Raw genomic sequence first — 19,676 nt, 5'->3', positions numbered from 1 at the left:
ATGGTGGGAAGAAGAAAAACAGTACTCTGTATGTATGATGGAATGTGGAAGAGAAAAGTCGAAGGAAAATTGCTACGCAAAAGACGGGTAACATATATGTTGCAGTAAAATCGGATAAAAATATCCATGAAAGAAATTCCACCTCCATAAAATCATTCTTCACTCCCTGATCAAGCAAGCCTATCTGAGGTGACCCATTCTTCCTCCATCTTGGCTACAGTGCATTGTCTCCAGTGCTCCACGGTCGCAGGTCGATCTCTTAAAGCTCAACAGCATCCCCGTCACCCGCAGGGTTTCCAATAATTCCCCCAGATTCTCAACTACTTTGTTTCCTTTTCCTTTTGTCGAAAAACTTCTCTCGCTTTCATAAAAATTAAGTGGGAGACGAAAAGTCGATCAATTTGCTTGGGGTGACGACATCATAACACCTCAACACCAAGCAATATATCTTTGCGCATATACAAACGTGCACTGATCGCCTCACCAGGCGAGAATCAATCTGTTCGATCGATGTCGTGAGATATCATCGGTTGATCAGTCCACCTCGCTTCACTTCACTTTTTCTTATTCGTCTTTGTCTTTCAATTTTTTTTTATTTTTTTTCATCTCACTTCCTCACAACGGAGCTCTTGAGGATCTTTCATCACTCACTCTTAACCATCATTCAGCAAGTCTCTTTCTTCATAGACTTGGCTTGCGGCGATACTTCCCCATCTTTCTTCCTCAGATATTGTCCTTGACAGAGCCTCGCGTTGTGAATACCACCAAAGGGGCCATCATGAGTTCCGATCCTCCGCCTCATGGCTTCGAGGAGAAGGAGTTGAAAGACTTCAATCTCAAACAACCACCTCCAACACGAAATCCATCCCAATTCAGCGCCTCACAGCAACAAGTACCAGCACGAACAGACTCACCAAACCCAGCGCCCGAGCAAAAGCAATCTGCTCCATCACTCGACACATTTCCTACTCTTCAAGCACCGCATGAAACAAACGACTCGACCTCAATCAGATCACCTATTGGACAGCGCGCCGATGCCAGCCGACTTGACGATAACATCGAACTTCTGCGGATCGAGCGTGCTGTGTCTGCTGATGATGCGAGTCAAATGAGGAAGCGTGCTCATAATGTTGAGCCCGAGGATGCTTTCAATGCACCTATTCCCGCCGAGACCTATCATAATGAGAAGAAAGTGGATCCCGATGCTTCTTTATTAAAATTATGGATGTTTCTGAGAAAGTTTCCCCGATTCGTTCGATATGTTGTGTATTTGATCCCTGGTGCTGCTATCCTTCTCATTCCTGTCTTGCTTGGCGCGTTCGCACTCAAGTCCGACGGCAAGCGACGAGATGTCAACGGTGTCGATCTCATGTGGTTTGGTATTTGGCTTGAGATTGTCTGGGGAGTTCTCTGGGTTTCTCGTATGATCACAAGTCTCCTGCCTCCAACTTTCAAGCTTGTTGCAAAGCTCTTTGGATCTACCAACGCCAAGAAGTGGAAGGACATTGGATACCAGCTTGACCTTCACACAGCCGTCTTCCTTTGGTTCCTTGCCATTCTCATCTCATTCGAGCCGACTATGCTGAACCACAACTTCCGGGATCGCAAGCCAAACTGGGTCAATATCATGAACAAGGTCATTATCGCTCTCTTCACTTTGGCGACACTCAATTTTGTCGAGAAGATCCTTATTCAATGGATCGCTTTCACCTTCCACCAGCGAACTTACGCTACTCGAATCGATAACAATAAGGCAGATATTGGCCAGCTTGTCCATCTTTATGAGCATGCCAAAGCCCACAATGAGAAGACCGACTACTTCTTCCAGCGCGGCAGCAACTCTGCCAGTGGTGCGCAAACTCCCCTGCAGACACTCCAGGACAACGCCCGAAACGCATGGAACAAAGTCGGTTATGTTGCTGGTCGGGTTGGAAATGATTTGATCGGCCGCAAGGTCGACAGCAACCACCCTCGCAGAGTTGTTAATGAACTGCTCAAGACCATGTCTACAGCTCACACCCTGGCCCGCCTGATCTATCGTTGTGCTGTCAAGGAAGGCGAAGACCTTGTCTACCTTGAAGACATGGAGAAGATCTTCGAAACTGAAGAAGAGGCCGAAGCTGCCTTTATGATGTTTGACAAGGACATGAACGGCGACATCTCACTCGACGAATTCGAAGCTGTGTGCAATGAGATCCATCTTGAAAAGAAGGCCATTGCCGCATCGCTCAAGGACCTTGATTCGGTGATTAAGAAGCTCGACAAGGTCTTTGTGTTCATCATCATCGTCATCACCATTATTGTCTTCATCTCGATTCTCTCTGGTTCAGCTGCTGCCGCTCTCGGTTCCGCAGGTACTGTGGTTCTCGGTCTGGCGTGGGTTCTTCAGGCCACGGCCCAGGAGTTCCTCCAGTCTATCATCTTCGTCTTTGTCAAGCATCCCTTCGATGTTGGTGACCGTGTGACTGTTTACGGATCTACCGGTGACACCATGATGGGTGATGATTACTACGTGACTGAGATTTCTCTTCTATACACCGAGTTTAAGAAGATGCAGGGTCACATCGTGCAGGCTCCCAACTCACTTCTCAACAACCTTTTCATTCTGAACCAGCGACGATCAAACGGTTTAGCTGATGTTCTTCCTCTGGTGATGCGCTTCGGTACTCCTCAGCATATGATTGATGACCTCAAGGCCCGTATGACCGACTTTTGTCTGGCGAACAAGCGTGACTATGCGCCTCGCATCATTACTGAGATGACCAAGGTTGATGAAGTGCGATCGTGCAGTATGAACATGATCTTCTTCCACAAGACCAACTTCCAGAACGAACTGCTCCGTCTCAACCGTCATAACAAGTTTGTCACGGAGTTGATGACTCAGATGGTCAACGTTGGTATCCAGTCACCGTTCCGCATCGAGCCTGGTGGCAGTCGTGAGCATCCGATGTACTGGTCTGGTCTCCAGCCTCCTCCTGCGTATGGAAAGGAGCCCGATCATGGTGGCGTTGAGCTTCACGACAAGCCCGCCCATGACCGGCCTCTTCACTCTGAAGGACCTCCTCTGAGCCATGTTTCCTCAACCTACAGCCGCCGAGGCGTCGATCGCATGGGTTCCATTGACAACAATGTCAACGACTTCCAAGATGTTTTCGAAAACAGACGAGACAACATCCACGCACAGCGACTTGCTTCCATCCGAGAAAAGGAACGGGGCTCCCGAATCGAAGATGAGAAGGAGCGTCGTTCGCTTGCCAGTTCTTCAGGAGTAGATCGCCGTACTTCGACGGATAGTCGATCCCGGGTGTTCGGTCGCGTTAGGACTGGGTCTAAGAGCCGACGTCCGGGCGATATTGTCTGAGGACTGTTATGAGATTATGAACAAAGCTAGCATTATAGAGTTCCAGATTGGTATATCTGGAGAGGTGCATAATTTTCTTTTATTTGCGTTTTTATCATGCACATTGACTGTGCTTTGATATTTTGGTCAGATAGGATTGTAGAGTATAGACAGCGAATATTCGACAAGATTGACTTGACTGATCTGATAAATGTCCCAGACTGAAGTGATGGACATTTGACGATCTATTTGACCGCATCATAGACGAGGTGCCATTAATTGGAATCTGTATGATGGAACCCGCGGAAGCGAGGACATACAGGGATGATCCTGGACTGTTGGAAGTGATGTAATGCTTGATGTAGAGAGAATAGTTGGCGAACCATGAGCATCGGGTATCAGAGTCTGGCAATCGGAAGGGTATGTCATCTCGCAAGGCCTGAGAGACTCTAGATCACTATTAAAGCACTCATCTTGGAGGTTCGCACTGTTCCTCAGGAGAACTCCAACTCCAGGTCCATTGACCCCTCAATCAAGGCTGACACCCTAGTCTAAGGGAACCAAGACCATGGTGGTAATTAGAGCTATTAGCGTAATTAAAGGGTCCTCTAAATCCGCCTTACAAGGCCCGTATCCAATAGCAAAACAGCTGATCCCATAGCTCGTCGGTCAAAGTGGAGAGTGCGCTCAGCTCCCGCGTAGGATCATCAGGCTGGACAATTGAAACCTTGGGCGCTTGTTTGACGATGGAAGGAATGTGTACCTGAGCGTTTATATATTAGCAGTATTCATTTCATCTCCTCTAATATACTTATCGCTTCTGCACGTTAAACGCCGAATCACTGTTGTAATTCCTTCGTGCCCTGTCCTTCCGGAGCTATCGCTGCCTGAGGTCATTCGCATCCAATAGTTGGTGGCTGCGTAGTTCAGCTGAAGCTCGCCCTTAACCGCCCGGCCACATCACCAAAGCCTCGTTTTCTCTACACCTCCGAGGACGGAATTTACCCTCCCTCAAGCATTAGCCATGCCCATCGCAGCGGCGCAATAATATTGACCTCTCCCTAGCGCAAACGAAGCGATAGAACCATGTCGGGCCTACCAGAAGGCTGGGAATCCGACTACGATGGCCGACGCTGGTTCTACAAGTACAAGCCAACGGGGCATATTCAGTACCACTTCCCAAAGGAAGGCGACGAGTTTCCCGACTTCATAGATACGTTTTCGCCAGCGCCAGTCCTTGCGCCCGAAGAACGTCTCGAATCGCAGCAGCAGGTCCGAAGATATGCGAGCACGACTACACCTGCGAAGTTGAGCCCGAAAAAGGAAGATGGAGGTTATGGTATGTCGGCTACGGCGCGGCCCGTAAGCATGACATGGGATGGTGGGTTTGAAGATGAGGAGAATGGAGTGTTTCAGCCAGAAAACTTTATGTATCTGGGGCCTGGCACTTATAATGATGTGAGCCCACTGGCAGAGGAGGAAGAGGAGGCTGCGAGACGAGTTGTTGCGGGCGGAATTGAAGGAAGAGTTGAGAAAAGCTCCTCTAAAGGTGTGAGTCCTCTAAACAGTGAGAGGGCGACGCCTGCTCAAGGGACGACAATCGCGGGTCCGGTCACAGGAGAACCCGTCTTGGTGCCGCCTACAGTTGTTGAAGAGGTTCATGAGATGCCGGTCGTCGAACCTCCTCCACCGCATGACCCTGTGGGCATTATCGCCGAGATGCCGACAGACGACACAGCTCAGGCCCATATTGAGAAACACCCTCCACCGGTCGAGATGGCGGATAACATGGTCCTGGCGCCTATCGAGACTGCAGTTTCTATGATGGCTGAGTTACCAGAGCGAACCAGTCCGAAGACCAAGAAAAAGGAGGAACCACAGCTTGCGCCTGGATCACTGCGGGACTATGGCGCACAAATGCAGCCGTTACGGATATCCAAGAAGCCTGCTGAGGAGATGCCGCCTGGCTTTCAATCATATAAGCCAGCAGATATTTCTGTTGATATACCCCCAAACCCAGCGCCTCTTCGACGAGCGACTTTCCAACCTGGGGGGTCAATGATGGACGCAAGTCCTGTTCGGCCTCCTGATAGAGGTCATTCTGGTACGCCCAATGTCCTGTCGCCGCCTCAGGTACCACCAAAGCGTCCTCTCGATGAGCCTTCACAGCCTCAAATACCGCCAAAGCACCCTGAACAACCTCCTCCTCTGAGCATCGCCAACAATGGATCTTTGGTCCCGGATCAGCAACCAGAGTTATCCCATATGCCTTCTGTACTGAAGCCAGCACGAGGAAAAGTTCCTGGTCAGCAAACTGTGCCTGGTCCTGCAAGACCACCACAAGGACATGGTTACGTACCGCCTACACAAGGGAAACATCCTCCATCTATGACTCCAGCACCCCTTTTTCAGCAACAGCGCCTAGAAGAACCGCGAATGGGCGTCCAAAGGGTCAACACTGTGCCTGAACTATTACCTTCTCAGAGACCACAGTCCACCGTCCAAACTGGACATCAGGTGTTAGCACCTAGTACAATGAATCAGCAACATGTACCAAAACGACCGGCTAGTGTGATGCCTGAAACGGTGGCTGGACAATCTCGGGAACAAATCCAAGGCCGTTACAATGCTGGGCCGCAACAAGGCGGAAATCTACCTTATCGAGGTCCAGTTGAGAATGTGTCACCGGCAGGTCTTCCGCGATCGGAAACTGCAGGGCCTATAACTCCATTTCCTCCATACCCAGTTGATAATCCACCTTATCCTGATGATGGACCAGTTTATCACAGAGAGAACCCGCCATACCCAGAAGAACCTTTTGTACAGAAGCAAATATCAGGTCAAGGCTCTAGCGATCCATCTCCCCCCATATCCAGCAACCGGCGACACTCATCATTTAGCTCTGCAGTCATCTCGCCAGATTCGAGACACGGCAGCATGTCATTTCCCACTCAAACGCCATCTCCCATGGAACATAGTCGTCGCGCATCAACCAATTCAAGCATCAATCCAAACTATACGCCTTCTCCTGTTTCCCAAACTTCGTCTTCAATGCAGAGTTTCTCACCAACGCCTCCGTCTGTTCCGACCAATCAGTATCAACAAGGATCATACTTTACTATGCAAGATGTTGAAGGTCAAGGCCATAACATTGCTGCCCGAGACGTGCTGCGCAAGAAATCTCTAAGTCGAAGCACGGATGCTAGACGTAGCTCGGTCGGGGCAGACCCTGTTGCTGCCCAACGTGGATCACCTTTGGCGCAACAAACTGGACAGGGTTATAATATTGCACCTCAGGGAGTATCACGTTCGCAGTCCCTTCGACAATTACCTCAAGGAAATGTTGCACCACAAAATCAACCTCCCACTGCGCCTACGCCACCACCACCACAGGGACAACAAGGCCTAGGACGCATCGAGGAGTACGAAGAAGCTCCGGGCGCAACAGTGAGTCGGTCTTCGACCGTGAGTGTAACAACAGACATGAGGAAGGGATCAGTAGGTTCGTCTGTGCAGCCAAGTCCGATGGGAAGTCGAAGAACAAGTTGGCAAGCTGAAAGCCCGAAAAATGTTTCACCTATCCAGTTCCAAGGACAGCAGGGCCCAATACCACAGGGCCATGCAGGACAGCCTATGCATCAAATGCAAGCTCCTCAAGGTGCTCCTATGGCAGCTCAGAATTCGAAGCAGTTGCAGCGAAAACCTTCACAAGGACATGCACCTCAACCTCAAAACCAACAATTGTCTGCCCGAGATTCGAGAGCACCTCAGGGAGTTCCTCCACAGCAAGGCCCTGGATCACAGGGGCAACCTATGCAAGGCCAGGTGATACCACCCCAGGTTCAAGGGAAAGCACCTCATCCTGGGCAGGTATCTACACCGGTGCAGAATGTTCTCCATAAACCTCCTCCTGCGCCTGCCCCAACGCCTCCAGCGCTAGCCCCTAAGCCTACACCAACGAGGTTGCAAAAACGCTCGTCTTATCCAGCCAGTCCAGCAGGACAGCTGCCTCCTCAACTCCAGTTCCCGCAGGGCCCTGTTCCTCCTGGGCAAATGCCACAAGGTCCAACGCCAGGTCCAATGCCTCCACAAGGACAACAACAAATGGCCTATCATGGCCAAGGATCCAACGGGAGAATGCAGCCGCAAGTCCAGATTCCTCCAAACCAACAGCAATGGCAGCCTGGCATGCAGCCTATGACACCTCAGGGCTCTCGCCCAGTCTCTATGCAGATGCCAACTCAGGCTTCACAAAGCGCTGGGGCAAAGGAAGGCAAGGAGGGAAAGAAGTGGCTCAAGTGGTTGAAGGGTGGCTCCAAATCTGTTTCACATAGTCCAACTACGCCAGTCATTTCTTCACCTATATCACCTGCTATTGGACGTCCCAGTTGGGGCGGTGGAGAGTATGCTCAGCAAGCTGTATGGCAGCCCGGGGAGCCTATGTCTTCTGCCAAACCAGGCTTCCAGGGAAATACGGTGCCTCCTCAATCTCAACCTGGGCAGATGCATCAACCAGCTCAACCACCAACTCAGCCCGTCCAGGCACCCCCTCAGCATGGCCAGATGGGTTTCAGACCTGGTCAACCACTTCCTCGGACTGGACCACTACCGCCTCAAGCCGCTCAGTTTCCCCAGACCAGTCAAGCGTCTCAGCAGCCAAGCCAAATACCTCCCCAGTCTGGACAGATGCTACATCAAGGAGGACCTCCAGCCCAGCCAGGCCAGATTATCCCTCAAACCATGCAATTGCCTTCTCAACAACGGCAACCACCTCAGAACAGACAGATGCCAATACAGCAGGGACAGATAAATACCCAGCCAGGACCAGCACCGACTCCATCGAGCCAGATTCCTCCTCAAGCAATGCAGTTGCCGCCCCAGAACCGACAGTCACCTCCCCAACAGGAACGAATGCCCACTCAACAGGTTCAAACGCAACCGCAGTTTAATCAAATGACGTTTAAGCCTGGCCAAGTTCCTCCCCCAGGTCCAGCACCGAGAGATCGACAGCCTGAGCCTAGAGGATACTCAACGGGAGGGCAATCTGTAGGAGTCTCGGCAACACAGCCTGTGACTATACCTCCTAAAGTGTCAGACCCTTCCATGGCTCCTCCTGTAAGAGTTGAACCGAGCAACATTTCTCAGCGACAAGCGCCACCTCAAAGACAACCATCCCCAGCCCAACCAAAAGCTTTGGAACAAGCACCTATGCCTCAGTCTAAAGCTTCTAAGCCGCCTCAACCTCCACAAATTGCTACGCCAAACACCCTTCAACCTCAGCCAAACAGCCAGAGAGGTATATCTCCACCCCCGCCTGCAGTGAGCCCCGGCTTGTCTGACGCGGCTGCTTCCTCGATAAGTCACATGTCCTCTTACAGAAGAGACAGCTTCTCGGATGCTGGGTCAATCACAACCATCGAGGTGGCTCAGGCACAGCCACAGCCTGTTTTGAAACCTTCCATCGTTCAAGTCCACAGGAGATCAACTGACATGATTAGCAAATCTCAAGTCCATCTGAATAACGACTCTCAGTCAAGCTCAGATGTGACTCCGAGAATATCCGCAGAGACTGCTCGTGTGGGAACAGAGGCTGCTCCGCCTCCCTCAAACCTACAATATCAGCAGGCTACTTCTAGACCTGAGCCCATACCTCAGGTCAACACTTCAAAGCACGATATCACTACAGCACCTTTGCCCTCCAAACCCGACGAGCCAAAGTTTGTCCAACCCCATACACGGGACCAACATATGAACCAGGAGCCAGCACCGCACAAGGCTGATCATCGCTCTGCGGCTTATGCCAATTCCAGTATTCCAAATCAACACAGCAACAATAATACCAAACCGATTTCGAATATACCACAACCGGCACCTGCCAAGCCAGCTGCCCCAGCCGCAGAAGACAAATGGGCAAAAAAACCAGTAGTAGACTATTCTGGTGGAGACTGGGGAGATGATGATGACTGGGACTACTGATATCTTGATTGTATACATGGCTTCACATTTCTTAGCGATCATATGGCGGAGTTCAGTATCCATTGTCAAGAGTTTGAGATTGTATAAGAGCAGGAACTTAATTGGGAAATATAGATAGAAAACTTGGTAATCTACAATCAAGAGTTGGTAGTTGGCTCTTCTCTGGTGGTTATACACATCGAAACTATTTGCTGGTGTTTGACTTCCCTCTCTTGGCCGCTTTTGTCCCTGGAGTAGCACGCTCAAAACAATCAGCGTAGCATTCTCCCGCTCGCTCTGAGAAGTGTTTTCAACAACACAAAGATAATGTTACTTAGTTCTGGCACAGAGATGAGTCACCTGCCTAAGAATGCTTGTCTTGTGTAAACTCTGCAGTTGAAAGAAGATCCCCATGATGTAAGTCAACGATAAATGCAAACAATACATGAAGGCGACCAAAAGTTTTCCTGAACGTTTCCAGGTATGTAAGTATAGCTTTTAGGACAAAGGGTGCTAGCATGGCATCCACTTCAGAATTCGAGCAAGATCCTGTAAGATATCCTGGTTGTGGTCGATCTCATACATCTGGATATGGACAGTATCGAATTGAGGGCGTCGAGAAAGAGCATTATGAGGTGCACTTGGAGAAGTTTGGAGCAGCAGAATTATATAGAGTATTATCGCAGGCATAATTCTATAACCAAGGGATGAGGCTGACAGTGATCTGGCACTGCATGGTACTTTGAACTTAAGATTGTCTTTAAATCCCTATAAGCTAACTCCTTATTCTGGTTTTCACTACTGTGCCACTGCCTTTTCAACTCAGAAAGTTCTCTTTATCACCAAACATTTCTTTCGGACTCAACGCGCATTTCCTTCATTCTTCCTACTTCGTCAGCCTCTCGACACTTCACCTCCCACCCAAGTCAGGGGATGATACTCACTCTTCGGTATTCTATTTAGACTGCTCTGTAACGATACTTTCAAACTTCGAAAACCGCAGTTCTCCAGTACTTGAGACTATAATCACCAAGCGAAGTTGCTAACATTCGATGAGGCTAACTTCTCTTACCATTTGTTTTGTTTCCTACCTTTGCTTCTGTTACCCTGCAAACTTTCAATGGCACCTCACAAACCTTCAAGAAAATAAACATGCCTGCCTCCTTTCATCTTTCGCGCCCCGCGCGCACTGCTAGTTTATCCTCTCTCTCTCTCTCTTGAATCATGGTATCTTTCTTTTTACATCTTACGCATGAGAGAAGATGAGACGCTTACCCAGGATATCTTCTATATATATTATTCTCAGGGTACAGTACCAAGCTGGCTGCTAGCTACGATATATTGGGTGGTCTTCTCTTCCTTGATGCCAACATAGCGAATCTGTACGTCTTTGTTATTCATGCCCGGTCTCTTCATCTCTGACGATTTCATTTTCCCCAAGCCTCAGTGCTGATAACATGGAAGAAAACGAGAACACCTTCCTAGATCTGGAGTCGAGTCTTATAAAGGAGCTATATCTAGAACCTGATGACAGCAGATTGTTAAAAGGGTTCAAAGACAACTGAGACAAATACAGCACATACTGGGATGAAGATACCCAGAAGAAGCTACTACAATACATCACCGCCGGGGATGTGAGAACGAACGATACCAATCGCGTCGACGCCAGCGGTCACAAATTTTGATAAACTAAGAAAAAAGTTGATGACATGGGCGATCTGGCCGTATTGAGAACCCATTATGGGATCGAAAAGTTGTCGAAACCCAAGTCTAAAATAACTGACAAGTTTATTGGCATCATCCCATCGTCTTGGGCTTGCCCAGACTTCAAGCTTGATTATCAACACTCTTAGTAGTGCAAGATCTTCCAGTTACAGAGACCCCCAAAGCGCTAGTCGTCGTCCTTCTCTCTTTGTCACATACCCCATTCATACTGTTGATTCAAAGTCGCCATCTCTTTTCAAGTCCTTGAGAACCACGGTGACACTCTTCCTCCTATCATCTGTGCAAAATATCCAACCAACGCCAGGACATTGCTCTTAATCCCAGTGACTGGAGTTATGCCACTGAGCGGAGCAGCAGAGCTCGACGTTCTCTCATCCGCCACAAAAGATGGCCACGACCTCAAGGTGAAGACTTCCAGGGGGAAGTGACATCTGTGCAGGACCTCACGGGTCTCGATCTCACAGACGCTAAGAAGGAGACAGATGGAGTTATCTCGTGAGTCCTTGACCACCCATTGTCTTAGCGGCACTGAATGTTGTACTAATCTTCCTAGGAACCAGCTAGGAGTTATGGTAGGGCTGCTTCTCCGTCTTCATTACCATACCCCCAAGGACTCCAACCTCGTCGGGACCTTCGAACCCTACACAGGTCATGTCATCCCGTACCAACCGCACTCTTTAACTTCACAAAATTGAACATAGAAAGTAAAATGTAAGGTAGGTTGAATAAAGCCTCCCGGTTGGCGAGCCAGAGGTGACGCATCGGCCAAGTGACTAATCAAGAGAGTCTTATGCCAAGCCGGCTGCTTGCTGGCCATCTGTCCTCTGGGGCGTAACCTTGGAGAGTTCCATGTTCTCTACAAAAAAGACAAGCACCAGCAGCTCCGACTTTCAGTGATCCTTCCCAGGGCGGTTGCCAAATCCCATCTTGTCTACTACGACGAGTGGGCGACCTCGCTCAGGGGCCCGATGAAGCTCGATCCAGTCACGAAGAACTGGCGCAGAGAGATCACGAGCTTCTAGAGTGAGCAAATGAGAATCTGCGACCAGGTGGTTTAATCTAAGGGTGAGGACGAACAGGGTACAGCAATCACAGACACTCAAGTCATTGATACTGCTAACATTTGCTTAACAGAAGATTAAACTCACTGATGACAGCATTAAGTTGCTGGTAATCCGGCTGTAGACGGTGGAGAGGAGGGGTTCCTGACAACGCTGTCAGTCAGGGTAGTCAGCAGGGCCGCAACATCGTCGGTGCCCATGGCGGGCGAGTCAAAGAGGAGCCTGTGAATGGGCCCGACCAGATGGTGATCGACAGTATCCCAAGCCTTGTAAACCACCAGCAGAATCACGCCTCAAATACAAGACACGCATCCAATTCCACTCCTATCGACAGACCCGACCAGATGATGATCGAGAATAACCCCAGCCTCCTCAGTCGTGAGAACCTCAAGCAGGATCAGGTGTCAAGGGAGCCTTAGTATTCTCATGTTTTGAATACCTGACGTGGAGAATTAGTGAGTCATCCAGGGCCATGTTGGGAAAGATTATCCAATGTTAGTTACAGGGATAAGACATAAAGCTGATATTGAAAACCATCTTCTGGTCTTTAGGATAACTTTACCCTAAGGTTACCTAATTCATCATAAACTTAGGACTAACTTTTCCTAACGCTTTGTAATCCTTGGGATAAGTTTATGTCGAGGCTTTTTTATCCTATTCTCGCCATAAGTGTCGCATAGTGAAAAGACTTATCGTATGTCTCTTAAGATATAGCATAATAGACTTTGTTCTTTAAATCATTATCCAAAAAGTATAGCAAGCAGCTGGCAAAGGCATTTCTAACCTTGTGCCCAAGAGGCTCGCTCAAATGAAAAGACTGCTCAGGTCAGAATACAGATTACGTGTCCAGGTCGTATGCTAATGTGAGGTTGCATTATAAAGCTCTAGACTTCAAGGTTATCTTCAGCATCAAGTTCTATTCTATATGCACAATCGCCAGGCTAGTTACATGTTTACATGCGAGCACGAAACCTGATGAGGGTAGTGACGAGGATGGCACTGGAGCGGGGAGTGCCACTCAAGATATTAATGTCTGCATGAAACTTCCATAACATTAATTAAATTCATGCAGAGATTCCTTGTTGTTGAAGGAGAATACCCAATCCGCATGGTATATCAAGTCTATGCTTCGGAACCCCTAGTACCTCTTGTTATTCGCAGGTCAGAGAGGAGAGAGACACCATAGGTCTATCTTGTTCTCTCATATATTCTCTTACTCTATAGCTGACTCAAAATAGGCTATTTAGTATCGACGGGAAAAATGGAGGTGCACAGGAGTGTAATAACTACCATTGAGTATACCAACTCTGTGAACATCATCGATATGCAAATATCAGCATTACCAATGTTCTTCACCCCTTTTTAGTTCATCGTCTTGATACATAGATAGAGACTTTCACCAAGTAATCGAGCGTGCTCATATAAATACATACACTCTGGATGGTCGATCTACAATAAGAGAAACAACAAGAGAATTGACTTACACGGCACTTGTCCAAAGTAACTCGACAAACAGCCAATCAACGCATTTTCCCCAAGAGCCAATGTTGCTGAGTGGGTCCTAAACCAAGGGCTCTCCACAAATTGCGAAATCGGTTATAGTACTCAAAATGAATATGGGTCTCCAACAAACACATCCGGTGTGGTGTATCGGTTTATCATTCCGCGTTTTCAATTGCACTGCAATAAATACCGCGGCGAGCGGGGTTCGACTCCCCGCACCGGAGAATCCAACGAGCTCACTATGAGTTAGTGATCTTTTTGTGGTGTTTTACAATTCGTGGTGAGACATATTGACCATGCCGAGAGTAAAGCGGTATTCTTTCTTTTTTTTTTTTTTCTTTTTGGTGATATATTCCCTACTCAGAAACCAGCTTACTCATGGGCTTTCCTTAATGGATTGATTATAGAAATCTTAATTAACAAACTACTTTTGTATGAAAATGCCTCTTGAAGTTTCTTTTCAGCTTCGTGGGTAGAACATCCACGAACACTTAGTACTATCTGAGAAGCCAAGCCATTTCTAGCTGATACGAACCCCTTGATATGAACCACCAGCTTGTATACTACAGCAGGGTAACTTCATCTTGCTCTGCTTCTCATCATGTTTCACTACCCTGTCAGCTTCTCTCATAGAGTTAAAGTCAGCGTACCTGCACGAACATGGTGCTTACGTGTTTTCATCCATCCCAATATATCCAATTATCCGGTTCAGTCACTCAGCTCTCAATTTGGCTTCATTATTGCTCCCAGCTGTCAGATCCATGATTCTTTGACATCTGCCAAAAACGGCAAAAGACTATCGACGCCGAAATAAAATTGTGGGGTGGTCCGTATCCCGGGGTCCCCACTAGCCGTCACCTTCCCTCCACCTTGTCCGAAACGTACCTTCCTTCCGCTTCTCTGAGTCTGTTCGAACAACATCATTGCATTTCTCGTCTAGCGTCTACAACGTTAATTCCTTAGAATACATCCTTTCTTTGTTCGTAACTAGCTAGCATAGGTACTCTCCCCCTATTGACTACACCCCGCATCATGACGTCTACCGCCCACCGCCGCCTACTCCAAGAGTATCGCGCTCTCACCAACAACCCACCAGAAGGCATCACCGCCGGCCCCATCTCTGAAGACGATCTTCTTCACTGGGAGTGCCTTATTCAAGGCCCTGAGGGTACTCCCTTTGAGGGTGGCGTCTTTCCTGCGGAGCTCAAGTTTCCAAAGGACTATCCGCTTGCCCCGCCATCAATGAAGTTCCTCGCCGATGTGTGGCACCCCAATGGTTCGTCAACTCTTCAGTCTTTCGCATGCTCATACTGACTTTCTACAGTGTACCCTAGTGGTCTGGTATGCATTTCGATCCTTCACCCTCCTGGCGACGATCCCAACCATTACGAGCACGCATCCGAACGATGGTCACCTATTCAGTCTGTCGAGAAGATCCTAATCTCTGTCATGAGCATGCTCGCCGAGCCCAACGACGAGTCTCCTGCAAACGTTGAGGCAGCAAAGATGTGGCGTGAACGGCGCACCGAATACGAGAATAAGGTCCGCGAAGGTGTCCGAAAAATGCTGGGTCTATAGCATATAAATACTTAGTGGCAAGGAGTATTGGCGCACATTTTTGACACGGCGAAGCATGGCATAGCATGGTGTTCGGCAGCGGTATCGCCGCCTAGATAGAATTCATATACTCATCCGACATCCGTCTCAAGACACGCTTCTAAGTGAACGCTCTACAAACTCCATCCCTCATGCTCATGTATAGATCATAGTCCATTGTCCGCCTTAAACTTATCCCAGCTCTCGTTGAGAGTGCTAAACACCAATCCTGCGATCAACCTGACCTCGGTACTTGCGTTTTGAGGAAGCTGCGACATGTTAGAAAGATTCTTGACAGGGTCATGTGTGATACAATGCTTACCTTGTCAGGATGTGTCTTTGCGATAGCTTTCATATACGAGATCTTGACCTTATTGTTCATAACTAGTTCGTGCAAGCCCACCTTCTTCCATCCACTGTTCTCCCACAGTACGCTATCGAGACTAGCAAGCAGAGCCCGAATATTGTCTCGTTTTCCGTCGCGCCAGGCAGATACCTTGGCATCAACCTTCTCGGAGAGCACAAACTTCTCGTCATCCTCCTTGGCTGCAGCCTCATTTGCCTCACGAAGGCGCGTGACGGCCTCAGAGCTCTTTTGAGGTCCAAGACTGGCTGTTGCGGAGGGTCTAGGCCGAGGTTTGGCGGCTGCTGGCTTCGGTGCTGGCTTGGGCTTGGGTGCCAGAGTGTTTTGGCATCTCTGTCGACCCTTAATGGCATTCGATCCACCAACGCCACTCTCGACACACAACTGCCAGACCGCACTAGCATCGCCCCATTTCTCCATCTGTTCTAGAGCTTCTGCTTTCCTGCTCAAGGCCTTACCGTAAAGGTCTTTCAGGTCTCGGTTTTCGTCTACTCCACTCTCATTCTTCACAGCCACCACTTCTCCTTGACCATTGCCAGGTCCGATAAGCTTGAGTGCACTATCGGCATCTTCGACAGCCTGCTTGGGCTCTCCGGTCTTTAGCGCAGTCAAAGCACGGTTGCAGAGGAGGAGGATGGCAAGAGGATGTGTCGGTGGAACAGCTGACAGCGAAGACGAGTAGGATGAGTGGGCAGCAGCATAGTCACCTCGCTTGAAGTGAGCTGTACCCTGGAGGCGGTGCTGTGTAGAGGTTTGGAGCGCGACGGGGCTGATAGACGGGATCTCCCGAGCTGGTCGTGGTGATGGTCTTGAGACAGGGGGTGAGGGTCGCTTAGCCTGTGGAGTTGGTCGAGGAGAAGGCTGAGCGGGTCGTGAAGGCATAGACTGGGATGGTCTAACTTCTTGAGAGTTGAAGAGTAGATCTGATTCTGGTTCCGCCGGCTTGGATGTCGGCGCTGGCGAAGAGGCCTGTGAAGATGTCTTATTTCTCCTATTAGGGCTTCTATAAGTAGAGATCTCATCGTCTGCCGCCAGTCTGTTGAGTCGCGATTTAGAATCAAAAGCCGATGTCGGTGGTTGCGCCTGCTGTTGCCATCGAGGTGCTGGACTGGCACGACTGCCAGCAGAGTGAGCGGGTGATTGTCCCCTCGATGTCTGAGGAGTAGCCCTCTGCTCAGTAGGTCGACTGTTAGTCCGACGAGGCTGGGGACGGCCGCCAGCTTCAAGCATCATAGCTTCGTCTGTAGCGTCTGCTCGTGCCTTTCCTGCGCTTTGCGATCTGGACTGCTGCTGTGCTTCCCGCATCCACTTAGGTTGGTTTGGGTCGCCTTCTTGTTGGAAATCGGCGACAGCCTGCTGCATCTTTTTCTGTCCAGTCTTCCAAAGTGAGTTAGCAGTCTTGAACAGGCTGTTACCCATTGCAGCAGCTGTCTTTGCCAAGTCCTGATCGCCCGCTGCAGGCGACCTGCTATCACCTCTTGGAGGTCGACTTCCGGGCCTACTAGAACTAGCAGATGAGGGTTTCGCCTGCGCCTGTTCCTTAGATTTTCGATGCGCCTCGTCCAGAAGCCAATTGACCGCAGCTTGAGCATTGTAACCGTCACCGCTCTCAACCAAAGCACGTCGGGCATCGTCAGCGGAGAACCCATAGTCCACAAGTTGCGCCACAGCTCGATCAAAAGGATCCTTGTTGACTCGTGGTGTTCGTTCAATATACTGCTCACGTGCTGGGGTAGCTTCCTCTTCAGATGAGCTTGAGTCCTCGTCTTCAATAGGCTTTCCAGGTTCCGCATTTGGTCTGCTGGCTTCCTGTTTACGTCGTACTTCCTCAACTGGACGTGCAAGATCTCCCAAAAAGTCGTCATCATCTGCCAATTGGGTAGATGCCGCAGGAGCAGCAGCGGGTTTCATCTGGTTCAGGCCAAAGGGATCATCATCTTCAACTCCAAAGGCGCCTCCATTCGCTCCTTTTCCGTTAGGATTCCATGCGTTGGGGTCGCTCAAGTTAATTGGCGCAGCTGCTGGGGCCCCATTCGCTGATGTCGATCGATGCGACTCAGGAGGAGGATAATAACTCGAATTGTCGACTTTGGTATCTTTATTGAAGGCGGCAAAGAGGTCGTCGTCGTCGATTTTTGGCGTGTTCGAGATAGGCGGCGGTTGTAACGCAGGGCTCGTCGATGCACCTCTGCTTCCAAGTGCGTCCCAGAACTGTCCATTACCAAACTGAGCCTCCTGTTGTTTCCTTCTCTCCTCTTCCTTCTGTCGCTTCTCAGCCTCAAGTTGCGCCTGTCGCTCAGCCAAACTCAAGTTCTGCTTCAACTTTGCCGGTCCGAAATTCATCAAATTGCTGAAACTATCCTGCGATGGCTTCGTCGGTGCCGGCTTAGGGGCCACGGAACCAGAGCCCTGTGTGGACAGAGGCGTGTTACGACCTGAGCCCAAAGGGGATGGTGTTGGTCGCATGGGCGCGAATGCCGAGTTCATAATAGGCGGCTTCGGTTGGCCGCCGGCTGGCTTAGAGGACCAATCGAGGCCTGAGAGGTCGTCCATCGTGAAATATCTGGTATGTTATTGGAAATAGTTAATCATAGTACGAGAAGTGAAGTAGTTGTCTGTTATCGCAACTGTGAGATGCGACCCTAGCCAGGGGCCGCATTCGGATGTGGGGTTATGTGGCTGTGCATAGCTTGTGGCTGCCTTATCACTTGATTCTGTACGGTCTACAGATCAGGTCCAGAGCGTTCACTCCTGTTTGCTTGATGGAATCGACTTAAGTGAAATGTTAATACTTTCTAGCAAACTCGGTAGACTTAATTGGATATCTCATGTCAGGATCGTTCCGAAGAAGGAATGCATCAAACTTGGCAAACCACTAGACGTGTAAACTCAGCCAGCCATGTCTGAAAGCAAAGACATTGGCGTTTGAAAGTTACTTTGGATTCCATACGCTGCCACAGCTTGACTGAAAAGAATTGTAAGTAATCACGGGCCAACCCGAAAGGAGAATACAAGTCTGATTAGCAGCGCAATGTATTCCAGACCAATGAATATTGCCATTGAGAAAGCTGATCCACTTACACACCATACGTCGCCTACCCTGTACTACTCTGATGGTTGATGTGGGCAATACTGTCATTATACGCAAGCATACGATATAAGTTTGTTTGAGTAAGTGACAACAGCGCACAGCCATTGATGTGAGCCACGAGTTGAACTGTCAGAGCGTAATTTTTCATCCTCATTATCTCTCCCTCAAGGATACAAAAGGTCGTGCGGATGCATGATCATGAAAGTAATGACATTATCGCTAGGATCCTATAATTTAACACCGCATCCTACTACGCTCATGTTTAGTTGTGTGATCAGTGATGTTTCGTGATGAAACGAGGCGATGGTCTCCAAAATGCCCAAATAACGCGGATATTGGGCACCAGGACCCTGTTCTCAAATTAGACTGTACCATCGTTACAACAGCTATAGTAGTAACCAATAAATAGAACAGCCAAGGAGCTTTGGGCGGTTCTGGACTGTCTACTGTAGCAAACGTGCATGGCGCTGGTTCAACGAGCTTTGAGGCAACCGAGAAACGTGGCCATGGTTGTACTGCCATACAGAAAACTCACTCTCATTAATGAGCTAAAGACTTGCAGATCAAGTATCCAATTCACGCTTGTATACGTAGTTGCAATGTCGATTCAATAATACCTCGTACTGGCACTCAATGTAAGGGAGATTGGACAAGTAAATCATACTGTAACAGATCTGCGTTGAAGCGTGGAGCAACTGGAGGGAACCAAAACTAACTGACTGGTATGAACATTGAACGACCAAAGCGTAGTGATCGAAATCTCCCAAAAATTCAACCAACAAACAGAGCCAAGGAAGCCAAGATTCTTAAGTTGAAAGATATTAATTATGTTGGTCTTTATTTACGATATTTACAGGGTCACCACCTTTATTAGCTAACTTCAGAGTCCAGACTGAGGTCATCCCGCCGTTAAACGACCAACGCCACTCTCGATTATGATAGGGGCTTGGGTGGCAGTGAGGAACAGACAGCCTATGATTGGCTGATGCCGGAAGTGAAACCCGTTTCAGGCATCTTGGCCCCTCAGATATTCCAACCCCT

General features: G+C 49.0%; 4 protein-coding genes and 1 non-coding gene across 5 annotated transcripts; 4 read left to right on the top strand and 1 right to left on the bottom strand.

Annotated features, from left to right (window-relative positions):
- Positions 1 to 322: 322 nt before the first annotated feature.
- Positions 323 to 3,558, top strand: FOBCDRAFT_18430 (Mechanosensitive ion channel-domain-containing protein). The gene has a single exon (XM_031174588.3). It carries the CDS (start codon positions 779 to 781, stop codon positions 3,359 to 3,361), a length of 2,583 nt encoding a protein of 860 aa, XP_031051373.2. The 5' UTR covers positions 323 to 778; the 3' UTR covers positions 3,362 to 3,558.
- Positions 3,559 to 5,159: 1,601 nt separating this feature from the next.
- FOBCDRAFT_216091 (uncharacterized protein) lies at positions 5,160 to 9,563 on the top strand (the record flags this gene model as incomplete). The annotated part of the gene is made up of 1 exon (XM_031174586.3): positions 5,160 to 9,563. A coding segment is annotated over one exon (4,157 nt), but the record flags the coding sequence as incomplete, so codon positions are not given.
- A 4,154-nt stretch (positions 9,564 to 13,717) lies between these two features.
- FOBCDRAFT_t51 lies at positions 13,718 to 13,808 on the top strand. Its single transcript has one exon. It is a non-coding gene; the product is annotated as a tRNA-Glu (tRNA).
- A 555-nt stretch (positions 13,809 to 14,363) lies between these two features.
- Positions 14,364 to 15,275, top strand: FOBCDRAFT_216090 (ubiquitin-conjugating enzyme/RWD-like protein). The gene is made up of 2 exons (XM_031174584.3): positions 14,364 to 14,860; positions 14,909 to 15,275. The coding sequence occupies exons 1-2, from the start codon at positions 14,617 to 14,619 to the stop codon at positions 15,160 to 15,162; spliced, it is 498 nt and encodes a 165-aa protein (XP_031051369.1). The 5' UTR covers positions 14,364 to 14,616; the 3' UTR covers positions 15,163 to 15,275.
- FOBCDRAFT_18424 (uncharacterized protein) lies at positions 15,187 to 18,128 on the bottom strand. Its single transcript, XM_031174583.3, has 2 exons — positions 15,503 to 18,128; positions 15,187 to 15,449 (listed from the first exon to the last, which is right to left on the bottom strand). Exons 1-2 carry the CDS (start codon positions 18,095 to 18,097, stop codon positions 15,348 to 15,350), a joined length of 2,697 nt encoding a protein of 898 aa, XP_031051368.2. The 5' UTR covers positions 18,098 to 18,128; the 3' UTR covers positions 15,187 to 15,347.
- Positions 18,129 to 19,676: the final 1,548 nt, after the last annotated feature.

This window comes from Fusarium oxysporum, chromosome II (assembly GCF_013085055.1).
Source record: "Fusarium oxysporum Fo47 chromosome II, complete sequence".
Taxonomy (NCBI): Eukaryota; Fungi; Ascomycota; class Sordariomycetes; order Hypocreales; family Nectriaceae; genus Fusarium; species Fusarium oxysporum.
This window is presented reverse-complemented; position numbering and strand designations above follow the sequence as displayed.

Bases quoted from the DNA above. Each gene is read 5' to 3' on its own strand.
- FOBCDRAFT_18424 (XM_031174583.3), bottom strand. From the start codon at position 18,097: ATGGACGACCTCTCAGGCCTCGATTGGTCCTCTAAGCCAGCCGGCGGC. The intron at 15,450-15,502 runs GTAAGCATTGTA...AACATGTCGCAG, and splicing joins CAAAGACACATCCTGACAAG to CTTCCTCAAAACGCAAGTAC.
- FOBCDRAFT_18430 (XM_031174588.3), top strand. From the start codon at position 779: ATGAGTTCCGATCCTCCGCCTCATGGCTTCGAGGAGAAGGAGTTGAAA.
- FOBCDRAFT_216090 (XM_031174584.3), top strand. From the start codon at position 14,617: ATGACGTCTACCGCCCACCGCCGCCTACTCCAAGAGTATCGCGCTCTC. The intron at 14,861-14,908 runs GTTCGTCAACTC...GACTTTCTACAG, and splicing joins CGATGTGTGGCACCCCAATG to TGTACCCTAGTGGTCTGGTA.